The sequence below is a fragment of the Elephantulus edwardii genome, unplaced genomic scaffold, assembly GCF_000299155.1.
Source record: "Elephantulus edwardii isolate Elephantulus edwardi_28Jun2011 unplaced genomic scaffold, EleEdw1.0 scaffold00040, whole genome shotgun sequence".
Lineage (NCBI taxonomy): Eukaryota > Metazoa > Chordata > Mammalia > Macroscelidea > Macroscelididae > Elephantulus > Elephantulus edwardii.
This window is the reverse complement of record NW_006399790.1, coordinates 16136743-16150728: the sequence shown is the minus strand read 5'-3', so window position 1 is coordinate 16150728 and position 13986 is coordinate 16136743. Positions and strand designations below refer to the sequence as shown.

Here is a 13986-nt window from a genome sequence, read left to right as displayed (position 1 = left end):
TGGTATAGGCTGTAGGGAGTTGTGTTGCTAATCCTAAGACAGTACACAACCTCTCTGGGATTCAAATCCACTAGCTGCTTTGCTGGAGAAAGATGGCCAGTCTCCTCCCATGCCAGTTACAGCTTCTAAAACCCCACTGGAGAGTCAACTTTGAGTCAGTTTCAACTTGACAGCAGCGAGGGGGGTTTTTTCCCTTTAGTAGCTGTTCATCTTGCCTGTCTGCCCGTCTATGTGCTGTTGATAGTATTTCTTTTATATCTCTCTGTGTCTTCCCTTTCTTTAGTGATACTGTGCGGATCATCCCCTTATTGTATGTCTTTCCTTTTATCTACCTTAATACGTATCTATTGTCTATTTACTAATTTTTTTTGCTTCCCTCTTCCTCCCTGGTAACCATCTAAGAATGATTCTCTTCCCATGTAAACCTTTCTTTAGCTTTTTATAATAATGCTCTTATATGTGTCCTTTTCTAAAAGACTCATTTCTCAGTCAACATAATATCACTTAGATATTTCATCATATAAAATCAAAAGAGAAGCATTTCTCCAAGGATAAATCTCTGAAGGCAGGAAGTTGTAGAATAGAAGGATTAGTGGACATGAGTGCCACTACCTTGTATGTTAGTGTTATAAAATATGTATAAATGGTTGAGAAAGACCAATCTGTTTTATAAATTTTTCACTCCAATCAAAAAATTGCCACATCCGCCACAATTCATTGTCAAGGCTATATTGTATTAAGAGCTTTTATTTAGTATCTTTGTCTAATAACGTAAAAGCATTGATTCTATACTTAAAATTTAAATAATTTCTGATTTTTGTTCTTACAGTTTTACCATCTTGTCAATTAAAAAATAATTGATAATATTCCTATAAAAGTTGAGATAGAGCTGGTAGTTTGTAAAAAATGGAAAGAAGTTCTCTATTTCTTTAAAATATTCAAAGTCATAAAACTGAAGGATGTTTTTTGGAGATCACTAAATTTAAAAAAAAATTTTTTTTTTAAATTTTATTTTTTGTGCATTTGTGTACCGTCAATTCAGATCTGACTGGTACAGGAGGAGACTGTTCCTCCTTCTCCAGCAAAGCATCTGGTGGATTTGAACTGTGCACCTCTGGGATTGCAGTACACCTTCTTGCCACTAGGCCACCAGAGCTCGCTGGAGATCACTAAATTTTAAGAGAAAAAAACAGTTTAAAATGTGTAGTTACCTTCATTTTTCTCATCTGAATAAATTTTTAATAGTTGCAAATTTATGCTCTATTAAATCCTTTCTTTATGAATTAGTATTTATAAGGATTATAAAGATAGCTTATCAAACCAGGTAGTTCCATTTTTACAGAAAGAATCAATTCCCTCAAATGTTTGAAGAAATCCCAAACCAAGCCCATTACCATAGAGTTGCCTTTGATTCAGAGCAACCCTCCATCAGGTGTCTGAGGCTGGACAAACGTGAGCATCCTTCTCCCATGGCGCACTGGTAGTTTCTGGTTAGCAACCTGATACACTATGCCACCAGAGCCTCTAGGTTTTTTGGGAAAGCCCTACAAATTAATAGCTGCATATCTAAGTTGTTTGGGTCAGTAACACTGGAATACAAATTCATCTTCTCCTAATCATAGTAGCAAGTTCAAACATTTGGGGACAAGTCATGTTTGTGCATGTGAAAGTCTTTTTTTGGTCCAGTGCTTTATGTGCATATGAATTTATTGACTCTTGGAATTATTGTTAGGGAGCTCTGGTGGCCTAGTGTCAAGAAGCTGTGCTGCAATCCTGAAGGCACACAATTCGAGGCCACCACCTGCTCAGTGGGAGAAGGATGGGCAGTCTCCTCCCGTGCGATTAACTGCCTCTGAAAACCCACCAGAGGGTCAGCTATGGGTCGGTTCCGACTCTACAGTACACAACAACAGCAGCAAAAAATCAGATGCCTTCATCTTAGAGAACCACTTTACCATTGTCTCCCTTCATATTACCAGTTCTTACTCACCTGAGATAAATAGCCATTAATTGGCCACTTTGCTCACAAGTCTTAAGTCCCTGTTCACACTGCCACAACATACTGTGACTAAAAGATATTACTCACTACATTACTTCCCATCCATAAAGGTTTTAGTAACATAGCCTGCAAGTCTTTCCACAAAATCATTATTGTGCAGCCTTATCTTTTTCTGCAGTTTTTCAGTCTTTAAGAGAGCCCTGGTAAGGAGTTGTGCCACCAACCAAAATACAGCACTTATCTGGCAATTCAGATAGTAGGTTGGAGAGAGAAAGATAGGTAATCTCCTCCTGTGTGGTTTTTAGCCTTGGGAAACGCACTGGAGGGTCAGCTATGAGTTGGTGGATTTGTTTTTCGTCTTTATAGTCCAAAAGTCGCAAACTATTAGTTTGTGCTGGATGAAATTGTCATTTTAATAGGTTAAAAATGAATATTTGTAAGTTAGTATATTCCGGTTAGTATTGTTCACACGTTATATTCTTTTTGCTTATTCTTCCCAGTCCGCCAATGCCTAGAAAACTCTTCAAAGCCTACCCGAGATCTTCTTTGTTCCAGTTTCTCTAATTTCATGCCATCCATTCTGTTTGTGCTTGCCTTTTTTCTAGCGTTTAACATGCGGCTTTGTTTTGCTTTCCCGCCACAAGTAGACTTTAAGGGTAGAGAAAGACTACATCTAATGTACCGTTGTTCTCGCCTGATGCTGGCACTGCCATGTGAAATACAACTAGATGCTTGTTGACCAGAACTGTTTTATGTTTGATCTCTAATTACACAAAATTTGTACCTGAAATTCGCTTGCTGATTGTTTCTTTTTCAGCTGAAGAAAGTAGTAGTAGTGATAGTATGTGGTTAAGCAGAGAACAAACACTGCACACCCCAGTTATGATGCAGACACCACAACTCACCTCAACCATTATGAGAGAGCCCAAAAGATTACGACCTGAGGATAGCTTCATGAGTGTTTATCCGATGCAGACTGAGCATCATCAAACTCCTCTTGATTATAAGTAAGTGCATTTGATCATTTTCTGTACTATGACTTTGTTAATTACATAGAAAAAGTTAAGTTAAAAGAGGAATAAAATTCTCCTTGAAGCACGCAGGTAACATGGATGTTAGCTCAAAGACAACAAGAGGAAGCAAGGCAACAGCAGGAGAGAGCAGCAATGAGCTATGTTAAACTGCGAACTAATCTTCAGCATGCCATGTAAGTGAGAGTGCCTTATTGTCTGAGTCTAGGAAGTTCACTAATTTATTTTAACATATCTTAATGTGTGCCTTATCTAAATATTTCAGCAAACTCTCTAGAGTAACTAAGCTGAAATAATCAAGGAACTAAAAATTGATCTTTCCAACAGAAGAAAAAAAATCTTTTAAGTTCACTATTAACTAGTTAGTTAAAGGACCAACCCTAGGTTGATCTGTTGGAAAAGTTAAAATATAAATCCTTGTTTATTTTGGTACACAGAATTAAATAGCCAAAAATCCAGTTTTGTTATATCTTAATTATGTCCCTTCATTAGTTCAGGCCCTCATTGCTCACCTGAACTATTTTATTAGCTTCCTAACTGGTTTTCATTAAATTCCCCATTTATTTATTCCTCACCAAACTCTCTTCCCCTCCTACCACTTCCCCCCACCACCACCACCACCACCACCACTTCATCGTTCACACGTGCCATTAAGAATTATTTTAGAATAAAAATTTGATCTTGTAACTCTTCTATTTAAGTCTCTCCATGGCTTCCCATTGCCCGCACAGGATAAAGTCCAAATTCTTTAGTTCATGGCATGCAAGACCCTTCAAAATATGACCTCCCACCCACATTTTAGTGTCATAACTCATTTCTTGGCAACTGATAAAATCATTGGGAAAGAACAAGCTCAGGTGTCACCTTCTGTGAAGCTGCAGTCATCTACGCTCCCATAACACTTTGTATATTCATAATTTTTTACAGCACTTACCATGTTGTATTTTAAGCATTTATTTCTGAGTTTGTGCATTTCTCTAGACTGTGAGCTCCTCAAGGGCAGGGACTACATTCATTGCCTGTCAGTGCTTGGCATATAAGAAGTGCTTAGGCAATGTCCGTTGACTGGTGGAGTGTTCAATGCTTTGTAGTTTAACGTATAAGTATTTTTAAAATTTGTAGTTTAAATTTTAAGTATTTTCATTTTATTGGAATCTATATGAGAAATTTAAAAGTCTTTCTGAAATTTTCATTAGCTCTTAAAAAAGTGATGGATAGTCAGCCTTTAGATAATGGTTTGAAAGTCTTGGTATAAAGGGTAAGGTGTGCTTTTAATTTTTTAAATTTTGTAATATTTGAATTTGTAATATGATAGCTGTTTTAATATAAAAAGATACCAACGTTGCCCTTACATGTACATGCGCTCACGCGCACACACATTCGTATATATGAACATTTCACTTATTTTAATATCAGAACTTCTCATTTACCACGAGTAGTAGTAGATAAGCCTATATTTATTTTAAGAATGTCAAGAAAAAGTATTCTCTATTACATGTCTATATTCTAACTTGACTAGCATAGTCTTCATCTGTGATACCATTTTTCCCTCTTTTTGTAGTATATGTGAACACATTCCTCTTAATATGCAATCATAGTTTATATTGAATTCTATGACTACTTTCTCTTAGCTTCTATCCAAATACCAGTTTGTATCTCTCCCTTGGAAGTTTTCTACCAGTTCACAAGGTTCTCCTCCACAGCATCTCATTACACAGAACTATTTTTCATTACAATTTTGTTTACAATGTTTTTAAATTCTCAATTAGATGTAAACTTCCCTAGGCAACTATAGAGATTCTTTTGTAATTTATACCATAATCCATCAATTGCTTGGTACTTTTTGTTCTACAGAAAGTTTTCTGTAATGGTGTTTGCCCTAGTTATCTCTGTTTCCCACACTCTTCCTCCAGCAGTTTATATCAAATAGCTCTTTCTCTTCTTACCAATAAAATAGAGAATGGATTTATAGGTTTTTTTATAAATGTGGTCCATATAGCACATACTTTGCCTGAACAATTGCTGCTGTCAAATACAGTAAAATTATCTTTTCTTGTCTAGGACTTTTAGAAAATCAAGGTTATAGTAAAAATACTTGTTTTTCCCCCTCTAAAAGCTGCTTAATTAAAAGATGAGACATCATGGTTTTCTACTTTTTTGTTTTGTTTTCTATCTTTTAAGACCCAGCATAATATCACTTAAATTCTAAGCTTTCAGGAAGTGATAAATTTTGTTGTTTTTAGATGAGGAAGAAAAATAATGTCAAAAGCTGTAAACTAATTACACTTAAATGTCATTATTATATGTTGACCTTTTTATTGTGATGTGGACCACTTTGTGAACTTGAGTTGTTTCTCTAACTTATGTGATAAAGATCTTAATTTATATGATATGGGTCTTTTTTTTTTTTACTTCCCCATATATGTCACAGTTTTTAGTTTCATAGAACACACAATCCAGCATAAATAGCACTCAATTCTTTCTAAAGCAGAGGTTTTTCTTTTGGTCTATTCTAATAACTAGCACTTGATGCATATATACCTTGATTGCAATATTTATCACATTTTATCATAATTGTTTACTTGTTTTTCATAGTAGATTGTGAGCTCCTTGTGGGCAGTGACCATATCTTAGTCATCTTATTCCCCCGCTCTTCATCCATAGGACATGTATACACCGGCATGTAGTAGGCATTGAATGAATAAGTGCTTAATAATTATTAGGTACCTATAAATGGGTGAAATTAGCATTTTATATCGATTGAATATATGTCTATTGATTGAGATTGTTACTTTATTTGGTCTCTGTTTTATGTTTGTTTATTAATTTGTACCCTGCCTACTTTCAAAAAGGATTTGAGGTATCTTGTGTGTTCCCATGTGGGAATTTCTCATTGAACTTGTGTATGGGATATCAGAACTATCAACTGAATATCTTGAAATAATAATAATAGAGGACAAACATAAACAATTTTTAGATAAGGGAACATTGGGGTTTGACATCATTGATGACATAATCAATGCCTAATCATTATCCCTGACCTTTAATTCCATCATTTTCCATTACAATTGAATATAGAGTCACATAGTTGCTGCCAGTATATTAAATAGCCACCACATTAGATGAGATCATAATCTTTTTTTGTATTTCTCTAGTCGGCGTGGTACAAGCCTAATGGAAGATGATGAAGAGCCAATTGTTGAAGATGTTATGATGTCCTCAGAAGGGAGGATTGAGGATCTTAATGAGGGAATGGATTTTGATACCATGGATATAGACTTGGTAAGAAACTTAATGATGTCTCGAAGATTCTCATTTTAGATCATTTGAAAGTTTTGAGACCAGGGTACTCCTTAAGGGCATGCATGGGAAAGTGACATTTCATATATTTTGGGCATTTTATTAGAAGGGACCAGTCTTTGGAAAGGTACATTGTGCTTGGAATGGTCAGCAAAAGAGAAGATGACCCTCAGCATGATGGGTTGATGCAGTGACTAGTAAAATAGGCTCAAGTGTATCAGAGATAGTGGGGATGGCAGAGGATAGAGGTTCTGATCCATTGTTCATTGGGTCACTGTGAGTCATGACAGCTCAGTGGCACCTACAGTAACAACAGCAGTCTTACTATTATTTTTTTTTAAAAAAAAAACCATCAAACTCGTTGCTATGGAGTGAGAAACAGTTTATAGCTGACCCTCCAATGGGTTTTCAGAGTCAGTAAATTGCATAGAAGGAGATTGCCCATCTTTCTCCATAGAATTGCTGGTGGATTTGAACTGCTGGAGAGACATAACCATTAGGTTAGCAGTGCATGCCCTACTCATTAGGCCAGAAGTACTTTCTATGAAAAAAGAAATCTGGGGAAAGAAAAGATGGAAAATATCTAGAAAGTATTGAGAACTTGAGTATCGATATGTGCATTAAGTCTTAGGTAAAGGTGATCGATTATCCAATTCTTATCTTCAAGATTAATTTTAGAATAGATTTAAACTATATATAAACTGAAAATAAATTATATTCAATAGTATATATTTACTTATGGATTTCATTGGATAATACACTAATCATCAATCCCTTTCTATTTTTCCTCTTTATCATTATTAAAATGCTACATTATTAGCTTCATATTATACTCTTATTTGGACACAATTCCATATCAAATAATAAAATCACTTTAACTCTGGAAGAAGTGAGAATATTTTTACTAATAAATCATAATATTCATGGTTAAGTTTTGATAGCATACAGAGTGCTCCCACATACTTAATTTTGCCACACATCTCATTCAACTTTGTATGGTAGATTAAGCATATTGATGCATAGGCCTTATCTTATATGTGGAGACAAAACCAGTATGCAGTAAGGCTATAAAGCTGTTTCTTCTGACTCTGCTTTTCAGTATATCATGGTGTATCTCTAGTACAATTTGGTATCTGTAGAATAAATGAAGATTTCATCAAGACACATTAAGACAACAAAACAAAAAGAAATTTATAGTTACTGTCTTTCAGAACAATTTTTCCTGAATAAATTGCTTTTCTTCTTTGAGAGAAGTATTTTATAGCTTGAGTACAATATTTAAGATATTATAAACGTTACACTTGTAATGACATAGATCATGTGAATGCAAATATTAATGATAAGTAATTTGAATGTTTTCTGTTCATATCTGGTTTCTATGCGTGGCAAATGTGAGCTCTTTTTCTTTCCCCCATCCCCCTGTAGCCACCATCAAAGAACCGACGAGAAAGAACAGAACTGAAGCCTGATTTCTTTGATCCAGCTTCCATTATGGATGAATCAGTAGGTTTAATTTAAGTGTACCCCAGGATTGCAAAATCAAAAGGATAGGCAATCCCTAAGTTTGAGGTTAAAGAGCTGGGACAGCACATAGATGAAAACAATTGGACTTCAGGAAAAGAAACAAGCAGGATTTTGATGGTGGGGGAGGAATCCTGCAGTGGTAGTGACAGATTAAAAGTATCTTTGATTTATATCATGGTATTTAGACTTTTTATATATATAGATTTGAGTTGCCCACTGACAGATTGCTTAGAGGGGGGGATATCTAGCTCCTTAGCCTGGCGAATAAAGCCTTTTGTGATCTAGCTCCATTGCCACCTTAACCTTGACCTTGTCCTTATATGTGTCTTGCACTCTAGCCATACCAAATTTTGTAATTGCTCAAACTGTGTTTTCATTAATCTGATTTTGTATAAGCTTTTCTTCCTGCCAGGAATGCCCCTTTCTTTTTCCTCCTAGTGAACTCTTTTAATACTCAACTCTGACATTACCTGTGGAGTTTTGTTGTGTTCTTTAGATAAATACTTTATTCTCTATTCCCATAATACTTTGCATGGACTTTCACCTGACTGGTATAATGAGATAGGATATTACATGTGTCCAGGTCCATGTGAACTCTTCCAAGCAGGGACAACAATCTTACTCATCGGGAGTACTGCCTAGCATAGTAGGTGTTTAGTTTTCTTTGTTATGTGAATAAATCATTCACACAATCTCCCACCTCACTTTTTAGTGTCCATTCATTTATCTTCCTCCTCCAACACCTCCCTCAACTGGCCATTGTCCCATTCTTTTGTTTCCCAATTTCTGCCATTTCCTTCTTGGTTTTGCCCACCTCATAATCTGTTTTCAGATAGCTCTTGGAAATATTTTGATGAACTAACACTAACGTATTATTAAAAGACAGGTATTTTTCCCAAAGGAAAGAGTTTCATAGAAGAGCAGATATTAGAATTTTTGAACAAGCAGTTAGAAGAGTCTGCATTACTAACAAATGCTATCAATGCTTCTGTAGATAGAGTTGAATATTGGTTCTTTAAATCATAGTTAACTCCTACCTATCAGTCTGGAGTTTTACATTTATATTGAAGTGCATGGGTTTATTTGTTAGTTTTCATGGGTGTATGTATCCTCTCAATTTATTAAGGCAGTGATTATGATGAAGGGTAAAAGAGCTAGAAGGCTGAAATGCATTCACTCAATTTATTCGGCTGGATGTTGGTATTAAAATGATTGGTTCTAAAAACAAAACAAAACAACAAACCAAGATTGGTTGTCTCTCTCTTGGCTTTATGAAATTCGTAACTCTGTTGCTTCGTAGTTATGGAAGTTAGTATTTGAGATCTTGTGCTGCCTGACAACCCTGTACTAGACAAGATTAATTATTTTGAACCCTCTGAAATCCCTGGGAAAGAAATGGAGAGAGAGTCTTACTTTTTACACCCAGGCTAACAGTGACTGAGTTCATTTTGGTCACTTGCTCAGAGTTACACGAATAGTGTCAGAGCTGTGACTTGATCTCAGTTCCTTTTGCTTTAAAAATCTTCAAGGTTATATTTCACTTCCTAAAACTGCAATCGGACCTTATTTGGAAAATACTTAAGAAAAATTAAATTAGAATTAAAAATTATCAACTGTAGTAGAATTGATACGAGTAGTAAAACTCATTTTTTTAACATGGTAATCTAGTCAGAAGAATTTGTTTGCCTGGTCACTTACTAGAATTATAAAAAGATGTTCTTTCTTTAGAGTATTGAAATAAGCAGCGTATGTATGTAAGCAATGTATGCTTGGTTTTGACCAATATTCAGATACAATCACAGTGAGGCCAAAGATAGAGCCCTAACAACTATTTGTGATTATTGAGAATGATGTTGTGGCATTCTTTGGTTTACACAATATCTTAGGACCTAAGAGACTTCTTTATTCTGATTTTGAGAGTATCAGTTTCGGCTAAGATGAACACATGTACCTATATCTGTAGTTTTATACTATGACCACATGATGGCAGCAGCCTAATGTTATATAACTGAGTACTTGGTAATCTTTAAAGGTTCAGTTATTTTTAGAAGTCGATTTCACCGTATTTTTTAGTGGTTGATATTAGTTTCTTTTTAACCTGTATCTGAATCACAGTAATTTTAAGAAGTAAATGGAATGATGGAAATTTTTTAAAAAGTAAAATTTTTTTCGTTTTTGCAATAATATACACTTGTTTTAATCTTTTGTATAATCAATCAGTAAATCATAAAAATAATAGGAATGTAGATATTTTTATGCCCAGTTAAAAGATTCTCTAAGTGAAGTAAAGCAAAGCATTATAGTGTAAATACTTGATGTTGTGAGGATACAAAGCCCACATACATTTTCTGCAGCGTGATATTCACGTTGTTCAGATGTGGTAATAATAAAAACTGAGCAGATCAGTTCTGGGTAGTTGCTTTTATATCTGGAAACAAAATTGATTGACTCCATTGTGGGATGGAGAGTCTCCTCCTGTGTGATTAATGGCTTTTGAAAACCTACTGGAGGATCAGCTATGAGTTGGTTCTGACTTGACAGCACACAACAGTGAAAACAGCAAGAAGGTCAATAATGACACTTAATGTTCTGTTGAAAGAACATAGTTATAACCAGTCTGTGTTCAAACAATAAAATACTTTCAGATGGTTTTTCATCAGGTCCTTTGGGGAAGAAGAACTTGTCTTCTAAAATACTTTATACAAAGAATTGTTAATTAAGATTTTGTCCTCCAATAAATCATCAACTTTCCTTAATTGAGATTTATTGAGTATTGAGGACCATTAAACATTACCTTGGACTCTGGAATGGAAATATTCTAGCCACCCAAAATCAGATTCTAGTAATAAAAGAGAACCCTGAGACTTTTGCGGGAGATTGGTGTAAGACAGGGAGCATATTAATGGTGGTTATGGTTGGTGACAGGTATGAAATATGAGGTATCCCTGCCACTGCACTTGATAATATATCTCAGAGAAACTGCAGTCAGGTATTCACTGCTTTATCTGAAAATACACAATTTCCCCCACATATCAGAATAATTTGTGAGTTACTTAATTTTTCTTAAATTAAAACTTAAATCCAAATATCATTTCTTATTCTCTCATTATAGTATTTTAAAATGTATTTCATTTATATGTACTAGGATTTTTCACTAACAGTTTAATATACTTTTAGTGTATACAGCTGAAAATATATTCTTATTTAGTGAACCATTTAGTTACTCCATCTTCTGCTTTTACTTCTAGTTAGTGATAAAATTTTACCTAACATTGTTTTCTTAACTAGAAAATATAAGGAGACATAAATGTAAGTCAGTTTTTCCAGCTTTTCTCTTGATTTCTTAAAATGTATGGTTCATCCTGTACCAGTCTGATCAGATTTGACGGTACACATATAATAAAATATTTAAAAAAAAATAATAATGTATGGTTCATTCACTCAAGGCAGATTTTCTAAAGGAATCTTTTGTTTTCTGCATACTTGTATAATCTTGGAGATTTTTGAATTGCATATTCACATGCTTTTTAAAAAATGGCACAGTTTACAAGGCTTTCTTAAACTTTCAATAAGTATATGTCACGAAGCACATTCATTTGAAATACATCTGAATGTTGAATGCTTCTGTGTGGGACATCACCTGAACATTAGGGGTATGTATAGACCTAAATAAGACATAGTCTCTTCTCTTAAACTATGTAGAAACCTTTACTCAGTTGTATTTGTAAGGTAAGTAACATTCCATTTAGTTTTAATTTCACTGATTTATTGAATAACCAGTTTCTTTTTAGAAGTTTAATATTGGCAAGTATTAAATGTTTTTAGTGTGTTATTAACTGATAAATTTTGCAAAGAAATTCATGCCTGTTGTAACAAGATTTTTTTTTCTCTTTTCTCTCAATAGGTTCTTGGGGTATCAATGTTTTAATACCAGTACACAATTAAATCTGTGGTGAAGTCATTTTCTAAGTGGAAGAGGAAATTTTAAAATAAGTGTGGTAGATACAGTGAAATTCTGTACAGATTTTTCTCTAAGGAGAATATGACATGCTTATGCTTACCAAGATCAAGTGCATTGAGGGGCAGTTTTGTTTGCCTGGAAAAAAATAAAAGTAAAGGACAAGTAAACAATTTGATGATAAGCTACCGTTTTTCTTAGAAAGTAAATATTTTATTTATGCGCTGTTAGTTGGCTTTTGAATCAATTATTTCATGCTTTTTTAAAAAATATAACAATCTGAAGAGGTATTTGGTACAGATATGAATCCTCTCACATTTATTTACTGGGTGTACTAAATAATGATGACCTCTGCTGGATTTCTGTTTACATCCAAGAAATAAAGTTAAGAATTTATTCCCCTCACCCTGAAGTCATAGGATAGAATTGTTTTTAGCATTCTAAATTTAAATGCTTAAAAACACCAATCAATGAAGCTTTGTTTTAAATATTGTAATTGTGGAGAAAAGTAAACTTATAAGCAGAACTTTTACAATTTTTTCATCTAAAATGTATTTTAAGATATTTTTAAAATTCAAGAGCTTCTCTATACTTTTCAGAAATATCCAGATTGCAGTGAACTGCCAGAAGGTAACCAGTCTCAAACATGCTTATCCCATTATCGACCCTGAAAGTTTGCTTGTCTTTTAAGATAAAAATGTAATGTTGTGATATTCCTTCCAGTAGTGCCACTGTATTTTGTCTCCAAATAAAAGAAGCTTATTGTAGTATGTTTGCAGAAAATTCTAAACAAAAATTATACAGCTTATTAGAGTGTGGGAATAGGGATCTAAATTTTAAATAAAATTATATATATATATAAATTGGTGCTGATTTTATAATTGCGCAGTTTGTTTAGTTTTTTCTTACTTTTAAATTCCAACTTAAAATTATGAGGTTTCAGAAATATATTGAAAGTTTAACAATGTTTAAAATAGAAAAGCATGAATGTTCATGCTTTAAAATGATTTTTAAATTTGTATTTTATATTGTTTTATCTATCTGTCTTTGCAAGCAGTCTTCAGGTTAAAGAGACTTCTAACAGGTTACAGTACATTTCCTCTGTATGTAAATTAGATGGGATAATAGAATTCATAACCCATAATATTCTTTGAAAGCTAAGCTTTAAACTTCATTTTATGTCCTTTCACAAATAAATTAGTTTAAAACAGAAAGTGGCTACTTGCCATTTTGACATCAACTCATTTTGCGAGGCTTAGGCAGCTAGAGACATCGTTTAAAACAAAATATTAACTTATATTACATGTGTATCTATCTTTTGTCAGTCGTCTCTCAGTTCTTGAGGTATATTATTTTAATCATTCCATGCCTTAATATGCTTGCAATACAAGAATATCTTCAAATGGGTGAATATCAAAAGGCTTCCAGTTTTTAGATTCAGAAATCAAGCATTGGGCTGTGGTAGCCAAAAACCATAGGTTAGTTAAAAATATCATTGATACAATTATTTTATTGTCATGGTTAATAACAAATGGAACCAGACCTATCTAACAAATTTTCCACCAACAAATAATTATGTGCAAAAGTATTGCGTATGTTTTTCACACCACTGCATTTACTAGAACTGCTGAGAGGACTGTATATATGATTTTAAACCTAAGTTGATTTTTTTTTCTCACTCTTGAAAGGAGTACTTCTTTGTGAAAGCAGTTCTTACAGCTTTGTTTTCAACCAGCTAAAAAATGTTTTATATATTACTCTAACCTGTTGTCCTCCACATTCTATTGTCCTAATTGTACTGTTTTCTGATTTGTATTTATGTCTTGAGACAGTAACTTTTTGAATAAAAATAAACCTACAATATGTTGTATGCTTTATTTTTTAATTGAAGTGAGAATGTGGCTACAAATGGTTTTTTTAAAATTAACCATTTAACCATAGAGAGGAGATATGATGGCTATAATTATGTCTCTAACCTATGTGAGTTAGAATAATTGATAGAAATTCACTTTTTTTAGCAAGTCATACATTTTAAAACAGACTAAGTTTCTAATCAAGTTATTAATTTAATGGTTAATTATTAATGGCATAGAAATATGCAACCATTATTTCATTATCTGTTAACAGTTAAATATTTTCAAATGCCTACATTGTTCATTTAGGATACATTAAGT

The 13986-nt window shown here is 33.6% G+C and overlaps 1 protein-coding gene across 3 annotated transcripts in view; it reads left to right on the top strand.

The window, feature by feature from the left end:
- Positions 1 to 13727, top strand: part of STAG2 (stromal antigen 2) — a 155607-nt gene extending 141880 nt beyond the window's left edge. The window contains exons 29-33 of one of the 3 annotated variants that reach the window (XM_006885057.1): positions 2817 to 3006; positions 3096 to 3206; positions 6186 to 6312; positions 7756 to 7833; positions 11759 to 11782. In XM_006885057.1, coding sequence (XP_006885119.1) covers positions 2817 to 3006; positions 3096 to 3206; positions 6186 to 6312; positions 7756 to 7833; positions 11759 to 11782 — 530 coding nt within the window. Of the gene's footprint in view, positions 1 to 2816; positions 3007 to 3095; positions 3207 to 6185; positions 6313 to 7755; positions 7834 to 11758 lie in introns of all 3 variants that reach the window. The other 2 variants (XM_006885059.1, XM_006885058.1) reach the window with 2 other exon arrangements.
- Positions 13728 to 13986: the final 259 nt, after the last annotated feature.